General features: G+C 44.7%; 1 protein-coding gene across 2 annotated transcripts in view; it reads left to right on the top strand.

Moving 5' to 3' along the window:
• Window positions 1-27,368, top strand: part of ADAMTSL4 (ADAMTS like 4) — a 264,753-nt gene that overhangs the window by 32,096 nt on the left and 205,289 nt on the right. For both annotated transcript variants that reach the window (XM_085639415.1, XM_085639416.1), the window contains exon 3: window positions 15,047-15,116. In XM_085639415.1, the coding sequence (XP_085495541.1) occupies window positions 15,047-15,116 (70 nt within the window). The remainder of the gene's footprint in view (window positions 1-15,046; window positions 15,117-27,368) is intronic.

Genomic DNA, 27,368 nt, shown 5'->3' with positions numbered 1-27,368 from the left:
TTGGGTAATTAAGTTAATTGTTTTGTGCACTTGACTCTCCAGCGGTAGTGAGTTCAAGCAGTCAAGGTTAACCCCGGGATAGGCCTTGGTTGTAAATTCATCAACAAACAAGTTATTAACTTGAATACCATGCTCACAAACGCCGGAGAGGGATTTATCCCGAGATATAAAAAACACTTATTGAACAGAAACTATTAACAATTGATGACTCAAATGGATTTAGTAGCCTTTGAACCTAAGCCTTGAGAAAGCCCCAGGTATAACAGCCATAAGTGGTGAAACACGTGTTTCATTATTGAAAGGGAAGACACTCCCAAAATTATTTTCGATCTATACAAATACTGGGGTATCAAGGGTCCAAACCCCATTGGAGTGCCATGCCCACAGATAGAACTGGGTACTTGCAATGATGGGAAGAAGACGCTGGTCCCTCCGCAAACTCAATGAAGGTGTTAACCTAGACCTCCTCATTCCTTACTTATTAACCCCCCATTTAAAATATCTCAGTCCTCATGACTCCTCGGTCGTGAATCCGCGATGCTCTTCTGCATGCTGTGAACTCCCTTCATGGCTCATCACAGAGCACTCTTTCATCAGCCTCATCTTCTCAACATTAACTCCGCCTTCCTCACTCTTCCTCCCTCACTACTTATCCCTCAACTCTCTTTTCTCCCTCCTCTTTCCTGAAGCCTTACCCCTCATTTATCACCCGCACTTCTTCTCTTTAATTATCTCCCATCCTTTGAACGACTTTACTCCTAATTCCTCACCCGTCCCTCGTCCTTATCCCATACTCCTCACCAATGTACACCACGGCACCATCCTTTCTAATACCTTGTTTTTCATCTTACTCCTCCTCATTATTGTCACGAGTCATCCTCGCGTTTCTCCCTCACTTGTCATGAGTATCGGTTTAGAGGTCTCCATAGGTACTCAAAGAAAATATAGCTCCTCTTTACAATCACAGGAATACGTGCAGCACCATGACTCATTCAGCAGCCTCTTCCCACAGCCACTAAAAACGAAATAGACACCAACTTCTCCATCAGAAGTAACAAATATTAGAACACTGGAATGTTGAGCGCTCCATTGACGACCATAGAGTGCCCCGGGAATCTAATGGCCGGTAGAAGCCCGGAGCATCAACATTGCAATGTTCAACAAAGGCATCACGGAGCCCAAGGGGATTTCAACCCCCTTGGGCCCCGTGAGGCCTTTGTTTGACAAAGTAGAACATTCTGCCCTCTAGGGGTAAAATGTTCTAATAGCCTTAGAGCCCTCCATAGTGAGCTCTACCGGCCATTAAAGGGCCTCTCTCTTGTTAAAGAACGCTGGAGCGGGCCTTTAATGGCCGGTCGAGCACGCTACGTCAGGCTCTAAAGTTATAGTAGACTCTGAGAAAGCCTTAGCTATAATGTGCGGAAACCAAGGTAGTAGTATTAGTAATTCATCTCCCCAACGCCCCATGACTTATCAATAAAATATCAGCTTTCAATACATTTTGGAAATTCAGGCATTTGTTTTCCAAACACCATCTTTTGAATTCCAAAAAATACAAGCTTTTCAATTTCGGTACACATATAATAATTCAGCCAAGCAAAGCTTTTAATTTAGTAGACGGGGCTGTGCACAGGAGAGCTACTCACGGCTAGCTGGAGAGACACCAGTAGCTCATGAGCTACTCGTTGGAGAAGTCTGGTCTAAGGAATACGCAGTCTCCTGCCAAAGTGCCTAACAACCTCCATAAAATATGTAATCTACGTTAGACTCCACAAAAATAGCTCAGAGCCAACTAGCATAGCTCGGAATCCTTAAAAATAGTTTGGAGACTATTTTCGGATCTAGAAAGAGCAGAATATAAAATCCCTTTGCCAGGGAGGAGTGTAAAGCAACACGAGGTGGAAAGATGGAAGCGTAAATTGCACATGGTGTAAGCCAAAAAAGTGAAAGATGTTGTTTATTCGGGTTGTCGATTAAAGGCATTTTGCACCCGATCATGCAAATAGAGAGAAAAAAACTGAGTTTCATTTGAAATTTTGCAACTTTTTTTCCCAACTAAATACTTTAAACCAATTTTAATCTCTGAATTGGTGTAGGGAGATCTTATCTTTTACATCTTTTCTCTACCTTTAGATTTTCATGCTGTATTTTGTAATGATTTGGGGTTGATCTTAAATTATTTACAGTAAATGAAATTGATTTGGAAAAACGAGTCACTACAACACTAGATAAACAATAGGACGTGGTATTAAACTATCTGGAGAGAGGGCACATTGTGGGAGTGAATCCAGGTTTGCTGGTTGGATTTGTTTATTAAGGAAAAACACTATAATAATGAAAATCCAACATTGGATCTAAGAAACAAACTTCTGTTTCTAGTCCTTGCTGGTGGTGGAAACTCCAGAGTAAAGATATAGAGCAACTGAAGGGTAAACGTTGGAGTGTTGGAGCTCAAAGTAAGCAGCAGACCGGTGTAATCTCCAGACTAAAATAAATCTCCCCCGTCTTGCAAAGAAATGAAAAAACTCACTACTTTGCCTCATGCATCATAAATTCAAAATGCCTGGCAACTAAAACAAATGTACCTCTACCTAAATAACACTTCTCTGAACAAGCATTTGCAATGCAATAGGTCTCGCAGTTGTTAAGAGTTTGAGCTATTGGCACTGAAAATGGCAATGCCTTTTATTTATGTGTGGGTTTTTCAAACATAAATAAAAGGCATTGTCATTTACAATGCCAATAGCTCAAACTCGTATAAATGCGAGACCTATTGCATTGCAAATGCTTGTTATAAGAAGTCGTAACAAACTGCAAGTATTTGCTTTTATGACAGAACAATATTAAAAGGAAAGCACAGCAAGCAGACTGTAAATGTACGCAGCCAGGCCTGCTTTGTCTGTGGGGGGTGGTGCGTGGCTAAACCGGGGTGACAAATACAAGCATTAGCGAATACTGATCTGCGTGCTGGTGGTACGAAAACATGTTTTAAAATGTAATGTAATGTAATTACTGAAAAGGCATCAGAGGTTGAAATGTTTATAATTTGAAGAGCACCTAAACCTGTCAAGCGTTTATAAAATGCATGCTACTGCTACCGAATTTGCTATGACACTAGTTTTGAAAGTATATGGTAAAAACTGAAGTTAATAATTTACTAAGTATTGGAGCTAACATTTTTCTAAAAAAAAATATATATATATACAGGAAACAAACAGTTTTTGCAATGTGTGCAGACGAAGAAATGCGTGCAGACAGGAGCAGATAAACAACCCAAAAAAGTACATTTGAAATGCATGGAGACAGGAGGAGCCGAAGAACTTACAACAAATGGTGGTTAACAAGGAGGCCCTAAATGCAGAGCGATAGCGATCAGGGAAATGAGGCTACAACCAGATCAGGCTTCCCCAGGGACGAGACTCTTAGCCAGGCGTCCTGTCCCCAATCAAAGATTAGGGACAAGATAAGAGAAATGGTGGAGGGACGAATATGGTGGAGAGATCTTCTGCAAAACTCCAGTATCTCCCTGGAGCATTGGTAGGTATTGGATTGCTCACCTAAAGTGTCTGAACAGCAAGTAGTGGGAGGGATCGGGAATAGTACCAGAGGAAGCGGTATTTGGTAGACGTGAAAGAAGAGATAGAAAGTAGACATCGGGGTAGGGTGCTTAGGAGTGACAGCGCAAGGAAAACTGTGTTGTATTTTAGAGGGCGTAGCATAGGCATGTTTGTTGTCTCCTGTTGAGGCTCTGTGGTTGACGGTGTCGGGGCGACAGTTGTTTTCTATTTGTACTGTAGTTATATGCTGAATGGGACATTCATGAGAGGGGGTGGTGGGGAATAGGGAGAATGTATCGCATATTGGGTTGAAAAGGGTTGTGTGTAACATTTATGGATGAGTGTGTTACGTAGGGCTGTGCGGTACGGGCTGTTATTTGTGGTTGGAGGACGTTGTCTAGGGACGGGTAGTGGAACACCTGTATTAAGTGGTGATAGGTCGGTTTTTAGCAGGGGTTATTATGTTTGGTATTTCCTGGGTTGGATGTTGTGTGTATACCCTGGGCTGGTGGTATGTAGGGTAGAGTTATGAGCACAGCCTGCGGTGACGAAAGATAGGGGGTTGGCGGGGTCACCTGAGTGTAATGCAGTCCTTAGCTGGGCAGCTGCGCTGACATCTGTGACAGATCAGAGTCCGTTACATTCAGACAACCTTCTGTTGCCCCCTCCGTGGAGCTGCTGAATAATGAATACCTTCTCCTCGGGAGGGGGCGCGGGCGACGCGCTTCTAGGTGAAGAGAAAGGAATGGGCCAAACCCTCGGGGGACATTCCCGGACATCTGCCCCTCGCTACAGCAGGAACATGGAGCGGGGGAGGGGAGAGCCGAGGCGGGGCGGGTGCTGTTGCTGCAGTCACTAGAGGAAATGAGCAGGAAGACTGGGGCAGGACAGTGACAGGAGAAGTGGGTGAGGAGGCGGGGAAGAGAAAGGGACATGAAGGGAGCAGGAAGTAAAATAAACTGAAGAAGAGGGGCGGAAGAGGCAACTGAGTAGAAGAGAGAAGGGGGAATGAAGGGGTAGAGAAAAGGGCAGCAGAGGGAATGCAGCGAGGGAGACGGGGCAGAAAAGTGGGCACGAGAAGATGAGTGCGGGAAGGGGAGGGACGTCGAAGAGACCAGTGAAGTGGGGCAGAGGCAGGAGAGAGTGGGAAAGGGTGTGAGGAGAAGGGACAGTATAGGAAGCAAGGCTACGGAAAGAGCGGGGCAGCACAGCGAGCGAGCTAATGGGGTAACAACAGGACTCAGGAGGGTGGCGGAAGAGTGTCAGGTGAGGGAAAGAGTGGCAAAGTAGAGCGGCAGATGAGGGAGTGCGAAACTGAGCGATCGGATCGGGGGATGGGAAGGTTGGAGAGAGGATAGAGAAAGCGAGACGGTGAAGGAGGGAGAAAAGTTAGGAGAGGCAGTGAGAAAGGGGAAATAAATAATAAGGAGCAGCGAGGTAGTGACTGTAAGGGGGAGGACAGCGCACAGAAAGTGAAGGATGAAGGCGCGGAGAGAAGAGATGGAAAGGAGCTAACTGTAAACTGAAACTAACAAAAGGAAGTCTCTGACTGGATAAACAAGCACAAGCCCGGCGGAGCGTGGCGCGCACGCTTGGCGGGGGAGCGCATTCCAGGCGGGGGAGCGGACCCTTTGAAGTGCTCCCAAAAGCGGAGTGCATGGCGGCACGATGCGCGCGATTGTGCGCGTGCTAGCCATGCAATCCGCTTTTGGGAGCACTTTGAAAAGCCCTTTTACAATAGTCTCGCTTTGCGATCGCTTACGCGATAGCAAGGCGAGACCTAAAAAGGGAAAAATACAAAGTGCTTTGATACAAAGAATCATGACTTTGCATAAACCCCTTAGACAAATGCACTCTATGGCTCGGTAGGATTAAGACTTTGTCATGACTGCCGTGGGAAGTCACCGTCCACGTAATTCGTTCAATTAAGATCACTTTTCTTCTTATTTTTTTCACATCTTCAGAATTCTGGATTTCCTTGTTCATTAGTTGAATCACTCCAAAGAATTGCTTCCCCTTTTGAAATATAATGTGTGGGATATCTGCACATGAAGCGAGGGCACATTGTTGCTGACGATGAGCAGGAAGCAGGAAATGACACGGCAGGGCGTGGGCATGTTCTTCTATTTTTCTGTAAAAATAGTACATCTCGTGCTTCTTGCCCAGGTCAGAAGGAAATGACTGAAGTGCTGCCATTTTTAGGATCTAATCAGCAGGAAATAGCAAAAAGGCCAAACCACTCTCACGTGACATGTTTTAGGGCTCGCCATCCGACCGCTTTAGTTCTCTATTATCAGAGAACTGTTTTCTCCAGTACATTAAGCTACATACACAGCCTGGGCTTTGGGCGAGTCCCTTTTTCTGATGAGGATGGCCAGCATGTCTATCCCATTTCCCTTCTTCTTATTTGATGGCTTTCCTACCTATTTTTGTATGTCCTATCTTTGAAGCATTTTATTCTTTACCAGGTTTGGATAGGATGACTTGTGTCCTTCCATTGCTCACGTTCATGGACCTGCTTATTTCTTTTCTTTCTGCACCTGTAGCAGTGCATGCATTTTCCTGATCGCCCCCATTGCTTCTTCCCCCTTCACATCACCTTCCCACCCTCTTTATGTTGCCCTCCCACGCTCATTTAAGAAACACTTAAATACGTCTATTCTGTAGCCTCCAAGCCCATCTCTAATTTCTGCCACCAAAGTAGCTTTAAAAAACTTTTTATGAGGGGCCAGCAGCGATGAGTTGCCGCTAGGCAGCTCTTTTTTCAAAATATATTTGTGTGCACCTTTAAGTAATTTATTTTTTAATTTACCACTCCTAGTGCATCCACCATCTTGAAAAAGGTTAATTAGAAATGAACGAATAAAATGGGAATTTGTTATAAGATATGCATGCATATGTATGTTGATCTATGCAAGTTACATCATCATGCACTGGCCTAGACTGTCATCATGGCGCATAAGTGCACATGCTTGATGTCTGTTGTGCATATATATATCATAGCCGCTTTTTTCTCTCTGTTCAGTATTAGCAATAACCATGTTTCTCTCTTTAGCAAAAACTAATGGCAAAGCCAATAAGTCTGCATTGGCAAATCAAGAGGTGAGACCAATTAGCTTTGCCAATGCTTGTTCATGGTGTATTAACAAGGTCTGGAGGGGGGTTATCCAGAGACAATCTGTGCAGATGAAGAAACTTATGGAGAGTTTGTTTGAAACCTTGCATTGCTTAAACAGCCTTTTTTTGTTTAATCATCAGAATGTCCTAAAAATATTAATTCCATAAGAATATCTCACAACGACACCCAGAGACGTGATTATAATAACAATGCCCCTCCCAACAGATCTCTCCTCTTCTCTACCACTCCAGCCATGTCCGCCCACGACCGCAACTATTCACAAAATCTCACATTGGACAACCCAGTGCATTAACCGGATATGCAGACTATAATGATAAGAAATCCCTTAAAGGGGCCTGCAGAGCTGATCAAAGCTGCCCGCATGCTGAAAAACCATAAAACGGTGCGCCTGTCTCTCACACTTCATCACCCACCACACTGCTATGCGCTGCATCCCATAACTCGATAACCGCACCTCAGCGGTCATTACGCACTACACGGAAAGACTTCCCACATAGGATCAAAACCAAGCCAAAATCCTTTCAACCACACATCCTACATGGTGCAGGGCTGGACTGGCCATAGCGGGCACCGGGTGTTTCCCTGGTGGGCTGCCAAGGTGGGGGCCGTTTTTGGGCCCCTGGGGGCTGTTTTTGTTGCAGGGCCGTTTTTGCAGCATAGCTGCAATATCACCCCTGTAACAAATTCGGCCGAAACTGGCCGTGGCAAACCGCTCCGCCGCACCCCCAATCCCCCGGGGGGCTGGCCGAGCACTTTGCCCGGGCCGGTTTTGGTTCCCAGTCCAGCCCTGACATGGTGTAGCTTGCTACCCATGCAGGCAAGTGCTTCAGCACTCCACATAGGATTAGTAAGTGCTATAAAATGCTGCAATACAATACAGCTAGACATTCAAACAGTCTATAATGATGGATTTAAGGAAGAAAAAGTGTGGGTGTTCGTATGCTATAATTTATAAGGCATAGTGGCATTCTTGGGTGAGATCAGGGAACCTTTTGAGTGGGACTATGTCTAGTGGGTGGCTGTTTTAGAGCTTTTATGAGGAGAGTTTCCCTGCAGAAACTGTTTTAAAACACTTTGTGGCAGTCTCTCGGGTGTTGCTGTTCTGAAGGATTATTTCCTCACCTCAAACCGCCCCATCAATGAACAATTAGCTTAAAGCCCACAGTTTTTAGTAAATTCACTCCACACAAGCAAGCCAAGACTGATTTTGACATCACTCCAACCAAAGTGCTGACTTTTATCAAACAAATGCCTTTTTTTCTTTGGGGCACCTCAGGACAAGTTCTTCACGCTGATAATTGACACTGACCGAAGTGTTTTTTGCCACGCCCCTCATGCTGAGAGTCGCGTTGGGGCGTGAAGGCGGCTCTATGCAAACTCTCATCCATCCACAAGATCCAGTCATGCGTTTGTGGTGAACAAGTGATGTTCTGATGAGCAGGATGTTTGTCCTGGACTGGCGTTGGCTCAGGAATTAAAGGATACGGAAAAGGATGAGAATTGTTTAACTGGAAATTTAGGACAGATTAAATGTAAATAAGAATTAGGCCAGGATGGGCAAGAATAGGGTAAACAAAGCAAACACAAGGAGATGATGGATGGAGCTCTGAAACTTTTCAGACACTCACCTGCAGTCACAGATCTGGGTTGAAACCATCATTGTTCTTTAGCTCACTTCGCCACCTCCGTTCAGACTGGTGACCTGTGCCGGAGATTATGTCCAGCCGTAACAGAAAATAAGGGTGTTGTGCCAGAGGTTAAGTCCCCATGCCAGAGAATAAAACCCAATGTGCATGAAATTAAGAGCAGTTTTGCCAGAGACTGAGTTCGGCTGTGCGTGGATTAAGAATAAATGTGCAGACAATCATGCAGCATGAGTTGGACGAGTTAGGTCAGCTATGTGGGGGAATAACACCAGCTTTGTAGGTGAAGACCCGTGGTGTTGTGGAAAACTATCTGTACCAAACTAGAGGGACACATATGCTGCAGAACAAGGACAATTCTATCACAGGATGAGGCCAACTGGAACATAAAGCTTCTGTGCTTGACAACAAGAATATGGTGGTGGTATGGAACAATTATCTCCCATTCCCCAAAACATGAATTGTGCAACAAAGACATTTTAGGATGAATAAAAAGGGCTGAGCGTGAGAGCAGTTCCTGTGTCCTACAGGGCAAGGGGAACGTTAAGTAAGGGGCCTATGGTTGAATCTGGAAAAAAAGTGTTTTGCAGGTTTTAATATAAGGAGAGATACTGGGAAGTGGTGGTGATTTCCAAATGGTCTCTTGGGAAGGTATATGAAGTCCAAGGATATCACCAAGTTGGACTTTGTGTGGAAGGTAGAGGTGAGTTGTTGGATTGTTATAATTAGCGACGGCCTTGTAGGCTACTGTTACTTCTTTTTGGGTAGTCGGCTCCATTTCATGGAACTGCATCAAAAATGAACATGCCAGCTGATTCGGAAGTCTGTCTTGTGTTGACGGACTTAGGTTGCCTACAGCCAGTATAAGTGTTTTAATTCCCAATTCTATTCTATCTTAACAGGTGTCTGAAGAAGAGGCGGTGCCTATCTTAAAACACAAGAATAGTATATTTCCTATTATTTTCATATTTGTCCCCTGACAAACAAGCATTGGCAAAAGCCAATAGCTCTCACCCTTGGGACCTATTGGCTCTGCATGTGCCTTTTGTTCATGCAGTAGAGCGTCATGATGCATGTGTGTGATGCTGGTGCCAATTATTTTTGGAGGGGATTGGTAAAAAATTAAATACGAAAAAGAAAATGTGCCAGATCACTTATATTTCTCAGGTCGAAGTCCCAACTGCAATTTGCTGCAAGGCCTTCCCCAAAAACAATTGAGAGGAAAATAGGATTGGGGAGAGAGTGAAACAGAGGAGCAAATCGGCTAGCAAGTGGGGGTTAAGGGAAAATAAGTTTACAAGGAACAGAGCAACAAGGGGGAAGAGTGGAGACACACCCTAGGGAAAGAATAACACAGGGGTAAAGAGAAGCATTCAGGCAAGAGAGAGAAATATAGAGAGTTGGTGGGGAGATAAGCACATGGATAAGAGAGATTAACAATAGAGAGTAGAAGGAAGTGAAGCACAGGAGGGACACAGATTGAAAACGCATACACTCTTATGGTGTGCTTAAGCAAAAACGAAAAAAGTAGTTCCGTCAGAATGAGCAATGGAAGGACACAAGTAAATTGGTTTTATGCTCCAGGGAAGAGACAAACACAAGACGGGCAAGGCAATTCATTGAATAGGAAGCAATCAAATACATGACCATAAACCCAGTCAAAACTAAGGAATCTGCGGGCTTTAAGCCAACTGTAAGCTCTTGGTAAACTGACAATACGGCTTTTGCAAGGGAAGCTGTCCGTCTGGCTTGATCCAATTATATAACTCCATTTTCGGACCAAACTATCTGTATTTTGCTCTAGGTGATAGTTACACTGTACTGCAGAGAGACACAGTTGTATCTCTCGGAGTACTGAACATTGAGTCTAAGATTCCAGGTATCACCGGCTCATGGTATATTTTGTAATGCCTATGTAGATCCTTTTTCACATGTACCGATGGAAATAACTCTGAGGTTTCCTAAACCCCCTGAAATTTAGCCTTATCATAGTAAATGAATCCTGCCTTAGATTTAACAACACTGGAAACTTCTTAAGAAAATCTGTGGGAATATTGCCTACCAAAGGACTTCTTCGTACCTCTCGTACATGCATTCTTTCACCGTAACCATTCTGCCATCGGCCTGCAAATTTGCATCCTTGGAGAAAATCTGATATCTTCTACTAAAAGAAGTCTCCTTCTGGGCTTGAAGTACATCACACTCTTCAGGGGTGCCCTGGGTCTACACTGCTGTTGCCCTGAGCTCAGATTATTAAAGAGAAGTAACACACATTTCAAGAGTCAAGGCCACTGTAAATGATATCTTTACTAAGAAACCAATCCAGAAAATAAGTAGTTACAAATAAATAGCTTCTCAGATAAACTAAGACCGAGAAAGATACTTAGAGGGAAGCATATTTTCAAAGCCGCCACTACACAGAAACTAGTTATAGAGAAATACTTTTACAGAGAAACCTCAACATAGAGAAGTGGTTACAGAGGATTGCATTATAGAGGAACTACTGCAGTGGCATGTGGTTTCAGAGAAACATAATTATAGAAAAGTATAAACGGAGTGAAATCGCAAGAATATGTAACAGTAAAAAAGCACTTCTGCAAAAAATTCCATTTACGACGACTATGAATTTCAATAACCATTTCCTAAATTTACTTGAGTCCTATTCTGGCTTCTTTCTCTCTAATCTAGACATATAAACTTTGTAATTAGTTTTAATTTCTGTTGTCGTCACATGCAATTATTTTCTCTAATAGTTTGTCTGTTACTTATCTGTATCATGGTTTCTTTTCATGGCATTTATGGCTGGACTGTTATCATGGGGAGCAGGGTCAAGACTGATTTGCATATGGTTGGGTCGAAACTGGAATGGCATGGTGTGCAAAAAAAGATGGATTTCAGCCCAGATCTCTGTATTGAGGTGAATGTTTGACATTGTTTCAGCATTCTATCCATCAATTGTCTTTTTGCATTTGTCGCCCTAAGTGGGAAGGGTATGCCCAGACGTGGGTCCCGCACCACCATGCCACTGGAGTCAAGCAAGCCTGGCTGATGAGGTGTGATACCCTGAAACCGGCTCCAGGATGCTTGTTTTCGGTCCAGGGACGACCTGGCCTAGCTGTTCGGGCTGGACTGTTCCCATGGGGAGCAGGGTCAAGACTGATTTGCATATGGCAAGGTGTGGAAAAAACGATGGATTTAGGCCCAGATCTCTTTTGTATTACTTGCTCTAAGTGAGATTTGTATGCCCAGACATAGGTCTCTTGCTCGCTGTGCCACTAGATTCAAGCTAGTTTGTCTGATGAGGGGTAATAACCTGAAACCAGTGACCTGGCCTGGCAGCTTGGGCTGGACTGTTCCCATGGGTAGCAGGGTGAAGACTGATTTTCATATGACTGGGTCTAAATTGGATGACATAGTGTGCAAAAAAACAATGGATTTAGGCCCAAGTCTCAGTACTGGGGGTGAATGTTTGACATTGTTTCAGCTTTCTGTCCATCGGCTGTTCTTTTTGCATGATTTATTTTCTTGTCAGATATATTTGTAGTGATATAATCAAACATTTACATTTTTCATCATCTTTTTTGTTTCCTGCACTTCCATTGCTGCACATAGTGTTGGTCTCTAATTGTGATTAGTGGAATGTACTGGTTCGCCGCTGGTCCTGTTTGGGTTCCAGAGTGCCATGCTGCCCACCGGGGGGTGCTTTGAAGCCTTATTGGGGTGGCGAGTGCTATATAAATACAAACCCTACCCTCTTCTATCCCACTATCCTTTTGCAATCCAAATAACAAACTCGCATATCCACCACCCAAATACATTTCATTTTTCTCTATACTAATTCACCAGTAATCCTCTTTGGATTGGATTCCAGAGTAGCGTGCTACTCACCAAAAAAGAGCTTCGACACCTCTTCTGGGGTAGTTAGCTCTATAAAAATGCAATTATAATTAACCAAGGAATGATCTTAATCAGAATGTAGATTTAAATATATTTATATAGAACTGTTATTTCATTAAGGGTTGGTGCCTTTTTTGACCATGCCTGGGTGCATTAGCCTCAAGTTACCTACATTTGAAGATTTCATTTGTAGCAAGAATCATGTTTACTAATGACTCAAGGCTGAACTTATTTATTTGCCCAAAATGGTTATCCATTGTGCTACCCTGTTCATTATCTAGTATGGCCGCCATCATCTGGTGCCTGCCATAATCTTGATCACGGCTACAAATTGTGAAGCAATGTTCGTAGGCAGCCATGTTTACTGCTGGAAGTGGACAGAACCACACAGTTGCTTAAAAGAGAACCAGGGGGTTCCCAAAAGGGTCAATTTTCATTTTGTTTTCATTCTGTTTTGTATAGCGCTAGAGCAGCCAGTCTGTTACTTCACAATACACATGGAGTAAGGAGGTAGGAAAGGGAACTCATGGTACATGGTAAGACTAGCTTGCTGAACCTCAATGAGCGTCGAAGGTAAGAAGTTCTAAAGGGTTGTACCTTCTCAATACAAACATCCACCCCTGACAAGGCTATTTCTTATTAGGCACAAGGAGAATTCAATCTTAGGTATATGCTATGGTGATATAGGACTAGCAACTAAGGCAGGTGTTTGGGTGTGACATTGCACGACTCCTGTTTGGCATCAGCTGTTGAATTCAATTCTTCTGTTGGCCGAGGGTGATGGTGCTCAGCAAACGTCTCCGCTCTTTGGAGCGCGGCCATCGCTTTGTCTGAGATTCTCCCGTAAATTCCATTTCATCGATCAGTCCTCCTCTCGTTGCAGGGCATATAACTCCTGACAATGTGTTTACATGAGTTTCAATGTTTGTATTTGAGTACGAACGTGTCTATGGGGGAACAAGAGGTGGATATATCCAGCAGCAATAAGATGCGCCATTCTCTATGGTCATTTCACCACACGTCTACTGGTGTCCAGTTTGCATCATGCAGTGCTCACTGCACCTGACCGCTTGCTTGCAACATGGACCCTTGTAGGCACAAACTTTATAATGGTGATGTTTTATATAGAGGGAAGGGTACGGAGTGCTGCAGGTGTGGGTTCTCATCAAAACCTCTGATGGACCCATTGCCAAATCCACCAATGAGATTCCATAAAGTATTGCCCGTCATGAACGGACCTCCGATCTAGCTCTAACAACCCCACTAACTACTGCACTATCCCTCCCAGTAGCTGCCTTGTACCCACTGAAAGGGAGCGTCAGACATCACATAAACCTGTATCTTGGCGGAAAATGTGGTTTGTGGAGACATCATTGCAATCCTGCAATAGTAGTTTTGCAGAAACGTTGACGACATGCAATCGATTGTACATCCCCATCTGTGGTGAAACTACAGACCGTCTTTGATCTGTAGGAATGCCGCATTTCTTTCTCATGTCAGTTGTCCACCTCCACTCACCTCAGGCCTTTTAGAATGAATCACCGTCTGACCATCACAATGTCAGGACTTTGAATATTGATGCTGTGGGTCAGAGGCCTGTGCTTGTGGTATGGCTCTGTATGCCTAAGGCTCTAAATATTGTGGATAAATATTGGTCAATGTAACAATGTCTTGAGCCAATAATGGGATATTTTGGAGGTTTTATAGATCCAGGACATCATAGACTTTGACTAGGGCAACTGGGCCACAATGGGTGGTATCAGTGGCCACGGATTTCAGGGTCTGTGGCTAGTGGCTTTGGACATTGTGGTCCATTTCTTGGGCTCCGAGATATTCTGGTCCGGATCTGGGGCTGTAGCCTATGGGGACTGGGATTCAATGGTATGATACTAGTGGTCTGGTGTACCAGGGGTTTGCGTTAGTGTTTGAAATATCACAGTCCACGAGAACTCCAGATATTGTGGTCCAAGTGTGGGACTATAGAATGCTGTGGTTCATCTTTTGTGCCATACATAAGATATTGCTTTCTGTGTGTAGTGTCCAGGGATATCATGGTCTATGACTATGGGCCTGAGGTACCTTCACGTATGACCTCAGTATTGTGATCCATGTTTAGGGCCCTAGACAAAGGGGTCCAGGTCTGGAACCGTAGGATATTGTGGTTCATGTCTGGTGTGTTACTCGCACTCTAGGATATCATGGTCTTGTGTGCATGAGCGTAGAATATTACAGTCTTTTTCTGATGCTCTGGCCTTGGGCAACAAGAGCTGTAGATAGATGGGTGTGTGGTGTCACTGGGCAATAAATACTACCAGCTTTAAATATGGGGATACAAATAGCCTGGGACATAGTGGACGGTGCTGTAGATATCAATGGACTTAAAAACTGGGACAACAGTAAGAACCTACAATAAAAGGGAGGATGCATTCTAGATCTCAGGAGCCGAGTGATGCATTTTAGGGAGTGCTGTGGATGCAAGGGGTTGAAGTCCTCCTAAGTGCAGAGACCATAGTGTGGTTGGAGATCTCTGAGAGGCAGAGATGAGAAGCCTAAAGAAGTTGAGTTAGAGATGTTAGGTGATGTCGAGACATTGCATCCTGAAAGTTTGGAGGCCCGAGTGATGCTGAGGTTTAGAGGTATTGTATGTTTAGTGCCTGTGGATGCGACGTAAAGTGTGCCTATCAATTGGATCATCGTGAAGGCTTCGTGGTGACCTCAAATTTTCTAAGCCATTTATGTGATTTTATAAATTCTGTAGAAGATATATGTTCACAACCATGATCTCACAGAGCTGTGTTTTGTGGTTTCAGATTTCTGTTTGTTGGACTCTTCCTTGCGTTGTCAATGTTGCTGGTCCATGTCTGTGATGCTGAGAAAGAGGTAAGTCAATGTATGAAGAATGGCTCTGTTCCATGGATACATTTTCGGATCCTGTATTTTCTCACATTGTACAAACCGCAAAGCTAGTTACTTCTGCACGCTGAGGAATTAAGTAGGAGCACATCTTGAACCAGAGGACGACCAATATAGGACGCAAGTGCGGACGCAAAGTCGCGTATGACCACAGTGGATTCGTAGTTCAAGGAATGGTGCTGATGTTGGCTGTTTCTCCTTACAGTGACTGAGTCCAGAGTGCATTTGTGAGACAGATGCACATCAAACAGATGAGGAATAATTAAACATAAAAATCAGACACTAAAAGATATGCACTGGACAAAATACTTTAATCGTGTTTTTTTATTTTGAATTTTTGTCTTTATTTTAGAAATATTGTCTAAATAGGCCGGTCTTTCATCACTATCCGAACTGCACCAGTGATTAAAAGTGATGAATTTCTTATTTTGGTAGTTGATATTCCGGTTACAATATTTTTGTCGCGCAATTTTGCTCTCGATATTCCGTCATACAACCATCCACAAATCTTGTAAACATCTCCATAAGAGCCATATCCCCGTACCCCGTATGCATTTCCTCCGACTGTGAGCATCTGCACAGTTTGCTTATATCTCTGCACTGTGTACAGACCCCAGAGTCCAAAGCTCTTTCACAAGCAATTGAGAACAAATAAGTCCAGCTTGAAGCAATCAGTGTGGTCCTGCAGCAGAAGTGTCCAGCTGCTCCGGCCAGGAAGGTAGCACCACATGGACCGAGCCAAAACTTACTAAACAGCCACTATTACAGATGTACATTCAACCCAACTCTCAATGTGTTCACTGAACTAGCATAATCTCCCTAAAGTAAAAAATTGTTGGCAAAATCAATAGGTCTGGTGTTGGCGGGCGACCTTTTGGCATTGCCAATGTTTAGTTTGTTTGCGAATATTTTTTCTATGAAGCCACTCATTTTAGGAAAACATTCTCTAGAAGTTAATATATTTATAGATGTAAAAACACACTTTGCATCCTTAATTCCTGACATTAAGAGGCACTACTTATTGTGTGGATGTGCACATTGTGCAAGAGCAATATGCTGTCACTCACCGTCAGGTAAACCAATGGCCGAAGTGAGCCTATGATGTATGCTATGGTGGGCAGAAGCAAAATATGAATGATACTACAACAGCTCAATGGACGGAGACAATAGGTCTTGGCTAGTGCCAGATTTAAAACACATGGGGAGATGGAGGAAGGCACCATAGGACATTGAAAGAACCCATCAGAAGATGTGTATCTTGCCCTGTAATTTCTAACTTCCCCGGATTTGGGGAGAGGCAATGCACGATGGGAGGCGGGTGGCATGGGACTCAAGATGGCCATGCCAAGTATGGGCTACAAATGTTTATCAGTGGATTCTAGGCTGTAATAGATGACAAACTTCAAGCCGCACTTTCCAACCGAGAAACAGCAGACTCCAAAGTCCAAGACATTAAATAGAAACCATTTAGTCCTAGAGTCACTAAGAACACACATTTTAAAGAAGGCTATGCAAAGGGCACTATGCAGGCATCCAGCGCGGCTTAAAGAGGCCCGAAGCCACCACAACCACAATTACATTGTCTCTACCAGCTGGGTTTTGGACAGATGATCAACCTCCGATACATATAAGTAACCTTTGAAGTTCCTGCGACTCCGCTCGATCAACCAAACCTTGCACTCAGTTCTTTAAATTAATTATTGTTGCTCAAACCAGGGACAACTAAGTATGCCATCAAAAGACATCTCAATCTAACCCTATCTTCTTGAAACTTTTGCAAAGGTGACCAACAGTGCCACATGGCTATGTAAATTGACAGGCTGTGCACTATACAACTGCCCCGCACATGATGTGATGTAACATAAGCAGTGCTTAATTTGAGATGGTGGTTTCCGGTGCTCAGCACCAGCACTTTTTCATTAACACCTGCCCTTTTCATGAGCACCAGTTAAGGACACATTAATTTATGGGGAGATTAAGTGATTTGCGCAGAATCACAGGATGTTGAGCCAACGCCGAGACTCGAACCTGGTTACCCAGCTCTAAAGGCGGCAGCTCTGGCCATTGAGCCACATCCTCTCCCCACTTTCATAGTTAGTAGTTGGTTCTGTTTTAGGTGGCACTAACAGGAGAAATGGACTGTTTGTAAGCTGCCTTCTGACGAGAGTCCCGGCACTTATTTTTATATTTTTTTTACAAATTAACCACTGAACATAAATGAGTCTGGCACATAACAGGCTTTGGTGAGATATCCTTCAGATCTTTCTCTGAAAGAAGGAACAATTAGCCAAGGCAAACTCTGACAAGGTAACCTGTCCTTCATTTCAAAATGTTCTACATAACCTGCAAATCCCTGGATTAAAGGAACCTTCTAAGGCCGCACATCATTTGTGCATGAAATATCTGGCTCTCGTCTATCTAGCCTTCGGCTAGTCATGGACCGGGAACCAAGAGGGATAGGGAACGGTAGGTTGTGACTAGCTTTTGTGTCTAGCCAACAGTACGGCTATTAGCTGTTGGTAGGGAAATCCTCTTCTGGACCACACCAAAAGCTTACAGTAGGCTTGGAGCACACTTATTACTGACTATTTGCTAGCTTTATTATCAATTTGAGTTGCTTGCTTCATATTTGATGTCTTGCCTTTCTCTTCAAGTCTTGCCTTCCTCTTCATCTGTTGTCCCTATCATGGACCTATCCTCTTATTTTGAGTGGATAACTCGTATTTTTCCACTACTCTCATTCACAAGGTTACTTTTTAGGTCTCGCCTGCGATGCAGCGCATGCGCTGCATCGCCTTGGCGAGATCTATTGTCGTTGCTTTTGTGTCCGGCTTCTGTGGAAGCGGGGTTGGTGTCCGCCCTATCGGCATTAGGCCCTGCCCACCAGGACTGGAGATTTCGCAAGCCTTGCTCAGGCTTTTTAGGAAGCATTCTCGGCGTTTAGATGCTTCGGCATCTCCGTGTTTTTGTAGTTATTATATCACAGCACAACCATCGGTCGGGCGCTGCTATCTAACGGGGAGTGGGCTGCAGTCACTGGGCCCGAAGCTCGGCTTCACCAGCTCATGTCTAGGGAGACAAGAAAAGGGCCCAACATAGGTCAAATGTCCATCCCCCTCTGTGGTCGGCCAATGCTGGCGGGCCAGCGAGAAGCTTTCATGGGGGCCGGGGCAAAAACGTATTAGGAGGCCCTGCCCCAAAGAATCTGGTTTCAGTCCCAGCATGACCAAACTGTGTGACTCTGGGCAGTTGTTTTCTTCACCTTGCCTCCTTTTCAATGCTTATCACATCTGAGAGCACATGAAAGTAATTAAGTTAAGAATGTGTTGTGTGCAGAAATCTCTCACATATATGGTTTAGTAGACCATAATGTTGCTCCTTCAATAACAACATTGAAGGCTGGTACAGGAAGCACACAACTACCGACCTGCTTCTTTAGTCACCAATTTAAAACAAATTCCCTCACCCCACAAAGGTGGTGGTTCACTATCAGTTGTATTAAAGGGCGTTAAGTGAGATGATACAATCTAATATGCTGAAGTGAAACAATCCACATTTGTACAGAATACACCTTTGTAATTTGAAAATGGATACATCGGCTTAGTGGCCATCAGTGACACTTGAAGGCCTGGAGGTCGCGACTGGGGTAAGAACAGGTTGTCTTGGTTCCTCAGTCTCTGCTCCGTTCCTGCCGACAGGAATCTTGTCACGGGATGGAACAAAGTTGGTCCCGCTGCAGAGAATTATAGGACCCACCGATTCATCACTATCACTCACACCTGAGGCTGAGAGAGAGGCAGGAGAATCTTGGGTGCTGAGCGCACAGCATGCGTGCGCAGGGCCTATGAGCGCGCGCACATCCAGTCAGCAGTGAGCACAGCTTGCCTGACTCTCGCAGCTTAGTTGCAGCATGTGCGGGTGAGAATTACCAATGACCCGTGCTGGGGAAACACACTGTGCCTGCGACTTGCTGCCTGTTTGCCCACAGTGTTGGGCCCCTGTGAGAGTAAGGCCTAGGGAACAATGTGACGTTTGCCCCCTTCTGATGCCAGTAAATGCTGGTGACGGTGAGAATGCTTCCTGGTCTTTAGACCGGGAGACGCGCCACTTGTGGTGGCAACAAGAACATTCACAGAGCTTTATCCCTTGTATCAACCTGGCCAATGCCAATGGAAAGCAACTCACACCCAGGGTCGTCATCCCCTGTGCCATCGAAAGCCAGGGGCAATAAATTACTCCCTGGCCTTTGCCTCAAGCATATGGAGCCTCATGGACATTTACATAACCATCGGTAGACATCAAAAAAGATAAAAAATAACAAGCATTGGCAAAGCTAATAAGTTTCGTCTATGCATTTTTTTGGGCTTTGTCAATGTTTTTTTACATGTTGCACAGAAGTGCGACATGCTGTGCAACATGGCTTAAAAAAGAAAAAAAGCCCTTTGACGCAGCTAACACGAACCGCATCATATCGCTCCCCCCCCTTAAAGCATGTTGCACAGCCGCCAGTACTCGTGTGCAACATTTGAAACAAGCATTGAAAATGCAATAGGTCTCACCTTTGATTAAGTTAAAGCCATTTGCTTTGCTAATGGTATTGTATAGCAAAGCAAATGGCTTTAACTTAATGAAAGGGGAGACCTATTGCATTTTTAATGCTTGTTTCTTTTAGCACTCCATGAGAATACATGTTTTCTATCACTCTCCGTTGTGTGCTGATTCTCCTCCTAAACAGGCTTCACCGCGTAAACCAGCTCTTACGCCAACTCGAAATAGAGTATAGGCATTTCAAGTTTGGCGGGCTGGAGTTCCACCCATTTAGGGTGGTGCACCCAGGCAGCTACCATCTAAGTGACCTCCTGAGTCCTTAAAAGCAATCGGCTTTGGACTTGTGCCGGTAAATGGGCCCGTGCCACCTTCAATGTAACAAGTGATTGAAAAGTAAAACGTAGCAGGAAGCCGGGCAAACGTCTCTACAGTGTAACAATGAATCAAACAAAGTTACTGTAAAATTTAGGAGGAAGCAGGGCAGACTTATCCACAATGTAACATGAAAGAAAACAAGTTACTGAAAAATGTAGCAGGAAGCAGGGCAGACGTCTCTACAGTGTAACATGAATGAAACAAAGTTACTGTAAAATGTAGGAGGAAGCAAGGCAGACGTAGCTACAATGTAACAATAAATAAAACAGTTACTGTAAAATGTAGGAGGAAGCAGGGCAGACTTATCTACAATGTAACAATAAATAAAACAGTTACTGTAAAATGTAGGAGGAAGCAGGGCAGACTTATCTACAATGTAACAATGAATGAAACAAAGTTACGGTAAAATGTAGGAGGAAGCAGGGCAGACTTATCTACAATGTAACATGAATGAAACAAAGTTACTGCAAAATGTAGCAGGAAGAAAGGCAGACTTATCTACAATGTAACAATGAATAAAACAGTTACTTTAAAATATTGCAGGAAGCAGGGCAGACTTATCTACAATGTAACAATGAATGAAACAAAGTTACTATAAAGTGTGGGAGGAAGCAGGGCAGACTTATCTACACTGTAACAATGAATGAAACAAAGTTACGGTAAAATAAAGCAGGAAGCACGGCAGACATCTCAACAGTGTAACATGAATGAAACAAAGTTACTGTGAAAGGTAGCAGGAAGCAGGACAGACTTATCTACAATGTAACAATGCATGAAAACAAGTTACTGCAAAATGTAACAGGGAGCAAGGCAGACTTCTCTGCACTGTAACATGGATGAAACAAAGTTACTGTAAAACGTAGCAGGAAGCAGGGCAGACATCTCTGCAGTGTAACAATGATTGTAACAAAGTACATCAAAATGTAGCTTTAGTTGAAACAGAGTTCTCCTGAAAATGTCACTGGGAAAAAAATCTCTTTGGTGCTGGAGCCTTTACACCCTTGAGGTGTGCATGCCTCCCATTACTGGGAAACCTTTTTAGGTCTGCCCTAGAGGCGGCTTCAGAAACATATAAAATGTCATAAATGAACATGCATTCATATAAACATACTTTAAGGTGTTTTGCTCATTCAAGTTGTCACTCACATTTTTCCTCTGCCTGTCACACATACAGAATGTGGGTCTGGGTAAGCCCACTTAAGCCATGAGCTTTCATGCACTGTGAGTGACAATACGTTTTCCCTCATCATGTGTGTGCTGCATCTGCCTAAAAATCGGTGCACTATACTGCCAGGGCTGGTGGAACAATATGTCCATAATTATTTACTTTTAAAGGTTTTTTTTAATTTCTAATGCATATACATGCAAAGATAAAATGTAAAAAAAACAACCCAAAAACACATATACAAAGGCCAGGCCTATTGGCTATGCCAAAACTTTTTTAAACCTGCCTTGCGCCTCTCCTCCCTCACAGACCTTATCGGGCAGATAATGTAATGTTGTTAATATTTACATTCCACATATATGGCATTTGGAAGGTTTCTCTGCACTCCCGGGATCTTGACAACTTTTCACAAGCATCTAGGTTTTTTCTTCGACCAAAGTCATGGTGATGTGGAATCAATGCCTTTGTCACTGATTGAGTATTGTGTCGGTAACCTCTTCTTTTTGTTTAAGAATTGCATCTAAAAGCCCTGAGGTAACTAAGCCCAGTATATTTTTGTGTGTCCAAATGGCCATAGGGCAATGAAAGGGTTAAACTCCCTACAAGGGTGTCAATGGCTTCCCGGATCTCTAAGTGCTGGAAGGGTGGAAGATGAACACAAACTCTTCCGCCTATTGTGTGATTTATGATTTGTGTAAAGGCCTGATACTACTTGTGTGTGACACTAGCCAGACCCAGACAGGCCTTTCAGTAATACCACCCTGTTGAATAACCTCCTTATTTTCTTGTATAACTCTTTTCTTCCAGTCACTCTCCAAAGAGAAACCAGAAACATTTATTAAAACTGTATAGGCTTAAAACCTGCCCCGATAGGGTACCTTCAAGAAAATAAATACCTTTGCTCTCTTTTCTGTTCGACGCATGTTTATGTCTTGCCTAGCAGAAAGCGCAAGCTGTCTGGTTGCAAAAAAAACTATTTCTGGCTTGCCTGGACCTTACAGTAGGCTTGAAGCTCACCCATTGCTTACTACAGGTTGGCTTTACTGTCACTGCAATAATTTGGTTTCTTCTTATTTGTTGGATTTCCTTGGCTTGCTTTCCTCTTCTTCTGTTTGCCTATGTAGCCTCTTTATCATATTTTGACTGGCTAGTTTGTATCCTTCCACTGTTCACTATTGGAGAATTCCTTTTTTCTTTTTAGTTAAATATTCCATGAGTTTGCATGTGTTTTCCAGCTCTCTCCCTGGTTTGCTTGTCCCCTTCATTCTATGTTGCTCTCTCAATCAAGTGCTGCTCTCTCTTACTCTCATGTTTCTCCCCTGCCAAACTACACCCAACCCCATGGTCTGAGTTTCTCTCTCCCTGGTGTGCTTCTGAAATTGCCAACATGTTTTGCTCCTTCCCTCGAATGCTCCTCCCATGCCCCATATTGCTCTCTCCCTCATGTGCCGCTTTTCCACTTCTACCCACACTGGACTATATTTTCATTTGAACGGTCACCCACCCACTCCTCTGCGGGCCTCCACCCCCTGAGTGTCACTTTTAGGTCTCATGTAGACAGCATATGAGCTGTTTTTTTCAAGACCTTTTGCTTTCTGACTTAGAGGTTATATGCCACAGATTACTTACAACTGGTTGATTTGCTTGCCATTCTCATTTACTTGCTTCATAGTGGTCCCCTGCCATAGGCTTCCTTTCGCTTTGTGTGTTTGTCCCACCCCTGGAGCCTGGCTGCATTACTTGCGCCATCCCCCTGCTCATTTATTTAGGCACTACTTTTTTCTTTGTCTTCGAGCACTCTACGAGTGTGCATCTTTTTTTGGAGCTGTCTCATCCTCATACTGGTACCCACCATGTACCTTCCACACCTACCATCTGCTGTCCATCTGCTAGCCTCCGCCAGGGCCGGACTGGCCGTAGCGGGTACCGGGCATTTCCCCGGTGGGCCGCCAGGGTGCGGGCTTGTTTTGGACCCCTGGGGGGCGTCTTTGTTACCCGGGCCGGCAATATCACCCCCCCTGTAACTAAATCGTCCGAAACCGGCCCTAGAAAACAGCTTGGCCACACTCCCCCCTGTCCCCCCATGGGGGGCCGGCCGATCAGTTTGGCAGGGCCGGTTTTGGTTCTCAGTCCGACCCTGGCCTCAGCCACTCCCACCCTCTGTTGTCATCAGCTCCATCCCTCTCATTCTCGGTTGTCTGTGTGCTTGATCTCAACCCCTCCCTCGCACCCTCAGTAGTTCATGTAGCCCTGACTCGCTGTATTTCCTCCTGCCCACACCCTGTCTGTTGCCTACAACCGGGCAATAAAAACAACAATCATTTTCAATGCAATAGGTCTTGCATTTGCGAGAGTTTAAGCTATTGGCATTGTAAATGACAACGCCTTTTATTTATCTGTTGTGCTAATTAACACATAAGTAAAAACATTGTGATTTAAATGCGAGACCTATTCAAAGAAGAGGCCGTCATTGTACCGGGCTGCTCAGAATGTGAAAGCACGCATGGCACGCTGAATGTTGCAGGAAAGCATGTCGTGCCTGCAGTAGGAGAAACTCATAAAGAAAATAGTGCATACAGAATAAAAAAGACGTACCATGTAACAACCAAAGTAAAAGAGCCAGTCCACATGGGAGGTTACAAATGGAGACAAGGGGGTATTAAGGGGGGACTAACCAGAGCCTATTAACGAATTAGTAGTCAGCATTTACGAAGGGCAATGACAAATGTGGACAGGGCTTCTATTCCATACTCCAGTACAGCATGCCACAGAGCAGCGCATGCGCTGCCCAGGCTCGACCTAAAAATGTGCTATGACGTGGCCAGCTGGCCACGTCATATTGCTTTTTTCTTTTTTCTACATCCACCCATGTCATTGTTGCTCTCTGCCAGAACGCCCTCCCTTCCTCCGTGTAGCCACGTCCCCCCATCAGCAAAAAAAAAAAAATGCTATGATGCGGCATGCATTAGCAGTTTCATGTGGCTATAAAAAAAAATTCAGCCATGCTGCACAGCAGACCTGTTACTAGACGGCATGGCTCAAAAAACACTGACGAATCCAATAGCTCTCTTTTTTAGTTATTTATTTATTTAGGTGGGCCAGACAGCATATTTCGCAGCAATTATTTTTTTTTTGTAAATGTACCAATCTATCTTCAATAAGTAGCGATGCACATGCAGGATGACGTTTGAGCACACATACGTCATTGTATATGCACTCCTAAGAGGTGACGTGCATCAAAATGTAGCTTCAGGTGAAAGAGTTCTCCTGAAAATTTAATTCAGAGAAAATCTCCTTGGTTGTGAAGGCTTTGAACCCTCGAGGTGTGCATGCCTCCCGTTTCTATCTCCAATCAGTAGCGACGCACCTGCAGGATGACGCTTGAGCACGCATACGTCATTACATATGCATTCCTAAGAGGCGACGCAGTCGCCATTAGCCTCTGTGTCACTATTTCTTCCTTTCTTTTGACCAATGCTGCACCTCACTTGCAGAAAATGCCTTTTGTCAGCGCGGTACAATATCCCCAAAGGGCAGTGGCAAACGCCACAGGTTCCAGAGGCGGGACGTCTCGTACTGCTTGTTTTATAGAGTGCTCTATATTTCTTTGGTTGAAGCTCCTGCGGTGGAGAGAGCTGTAGGACTATTACATGAGTCCCGCCAACACCCCTTCCCGACTTTTCTTACTTTGCCTTCCTGGACCACACAGTCCCCACTCCGGGGTCCTGCAACATGTGTCATGAACATCTGTTATGGCATATGTAGCGGTCTAGTTATTCACCGCTAGCTGTCCCTGAGACCCTGCCCAGAAACCGATACACACTTCTCGTTTCTATAAAATCTGGTTCACCCAAAGACCCTTGTCCCCCTGAGATTATGCATCTGGCTGCTAGGAGAATTGGAGATGAATTGACTCCTCTAGTCAATCAAGTGTTGGAATCAGGTAGCTACCCAGTTTGTTGGAAAAAAGCAATAATTAGGCCAATCCTGAAAAAATCCACCCTAGATACCTCGGAGCCCAAGAACTATCGCCCGATTGCTGGATTACCCATAGCAGCTAAAATCTTGGAGAAGTCGGTGAATAAGGTGCTGACTGAGTACCTGGACACCAACAACCTGCTGGATTCTACTCAGCATGGCTTTCGGTTATACCACTCTACTGAACCTGCTCTGATTGTAGCAACTGAGGAGATCCGCAGAATAGTTGATCGAGGGGGCAGAGCAGTCCTCGTACTATTAGATTTGTCAGCAGCTTTTGACACCGTGAATCACACGGTGTTAGTGCAACGGCTGCAGGAAGTGGGGATCGAGGGCTCGGCTCTGACCCTCCTCTCATTGTTTTTGGAGGGGAGGGAGCAGAGCTTGTACTGGGATGGCATGCAGTCAGACAGTTTCCATCTTCCCTGTGGAGTTCCACAGGGATCAGCCCTATCACTGACGATGTTTAACATCTATTTCATTCCCCTGGCCAGACTCATCAGGAAGCATGGTTTCGCCCTGGTATCTTATGCAGATGACTCTCAGCTTATAATCTCGATAGCCAAACAACCTGAAGATACAGCTGTTAGGTTTCATGCGTGCCTTACTGAGATCATGACCTGGATGAATCATAGCTTCCTGAAAATTAACACCGACAAGATGGAGGTTAGTGAGTTTGGTCAGGGGCGATCTCTGTGGAGTGACTCCTGGTGGCCGGTGAGAGCGGGGGAATGCCCCAGCCCCGTGCCCAAGGTCAGAAATCTCGGAGTCACCATTGATAGCCAGCTAAACTTCTCCGCTCAGGTAAATAGTCTTACTTCTTCCGGCTTCTTTCTAATAAAAACTTTGAGAAAGATATTCCCTTTCATTGCGCAGGAATTACAAAAGACAGTGGTGGTGGCTCTCTTATGATCTAAACTTGATTATTGCAATGCTCTGCTGTTGGGGATTGATAAAACCCAGATGAGTAAGCTGCAGTCATTACAGAATGCTGCTGCAAGGCTGCTCTTAAATATACCTAGAGGTCAATCAACCTCGGCAGGAATCGGAGAACTGCATTGGCTCCCTGTGCAACAGTGTGTGGAATTCAAGGCTTTATGCCTGGTTCATAAAGCATTGTACGGGGGAGGGGCTAAGGATATCCAAAAAATGTTTATGCCCTATACCACCGCTCGCGCTCTAAGATCCAGTAATCTGGGCCTTCTCCAAATTGATAGGATTAGGCGAATGAGATGGGGTGGAAGAACCTTTTCAAACTGTGCAGCAAAGTTATGGAACAAAATGCCAACAGCCATGAGATTTCAGTCAAATCGGCAATCCTTTAGGAAAGATCTGAAAACTTGGCTGTTTACCTCAATCTAGCTCCTGTAACATAGGCTGTACCACTTCCACACACACCAGCGCCAAGATGCTCCAGCATTCGAGCGCTATACAAACATATATCCTATCTATCCTATCACCTTCTGGCGAGGCGTGGCCAGATGGCTTAAATAAACGGGCCGGGGTCGCTCGGGACTTCCGTCCCACACTCGCCTGTGTGTGTCCCTCTATTGCAGCGCGCCAACTGTATTAACGCACCACCGACACTGGCGACGAGGGTGGGATACAAAGACCCCGCCGTTCATCTCAGCTGGCATGAACTGTCCGATCCGGCCTGTCGGAATAATCAACAGAAACGGTCCTGTCTGGTGGGCACATCAGCGCGGAGGCTCTGGAGCCACAAGCCAGGAGAAGCGTCCCAGCGCTGACCAAAGACGCGCTGGTGCTCCCGGTAGAACCCCGGTAGAGCCCGCACGGTATATCCAAGCGCGCGCATGCGCAGCAGCGCCCCAGCCAGCACACCAGCCAGCACACGGAACCCTCCACGACCCGAATAGACAGAGTGTGTGTGGCGGCGCCGGGCCAATTCATAGTGCACACACGTAAAACAACAAGCAGTGGCAAAGTACAACAGTTTTGAGAACACAACCAATGGCAAAGTCTGCGTGAATGAAGCTCAGCAAATAAGGGCCAGACAACTAGCTCAACTCACCACTCCAGGAAAAAACAAGCACTGACAAAATCCACTGCGGTGAAGCACACAAAGGGACAAAGACACAGACATCCCTAAAGCAAGAAGGCCGTCGTGCCACGCTCCGCCATGACTGATCAAG

This window comes from Triturus cristatus, chromosome 12, assembly GCF_964204655.1.
Source record: "Triturus cristatus chromosome 12, aTriCri1.1, whole genome shotgun sequence".
In the NCBI taxonomy this organism is placed as follows: Eukaryota; Metazoa; Chordata; class Amphibia; order Caudata; family Salamandridae; genus Triturus; species Triturus cristatus.
The sequence above is the reverse complement of the archived record's forward strand: the minus strand, read 5'-3'. Positions and strand labels throughout refer to the sequence as shown.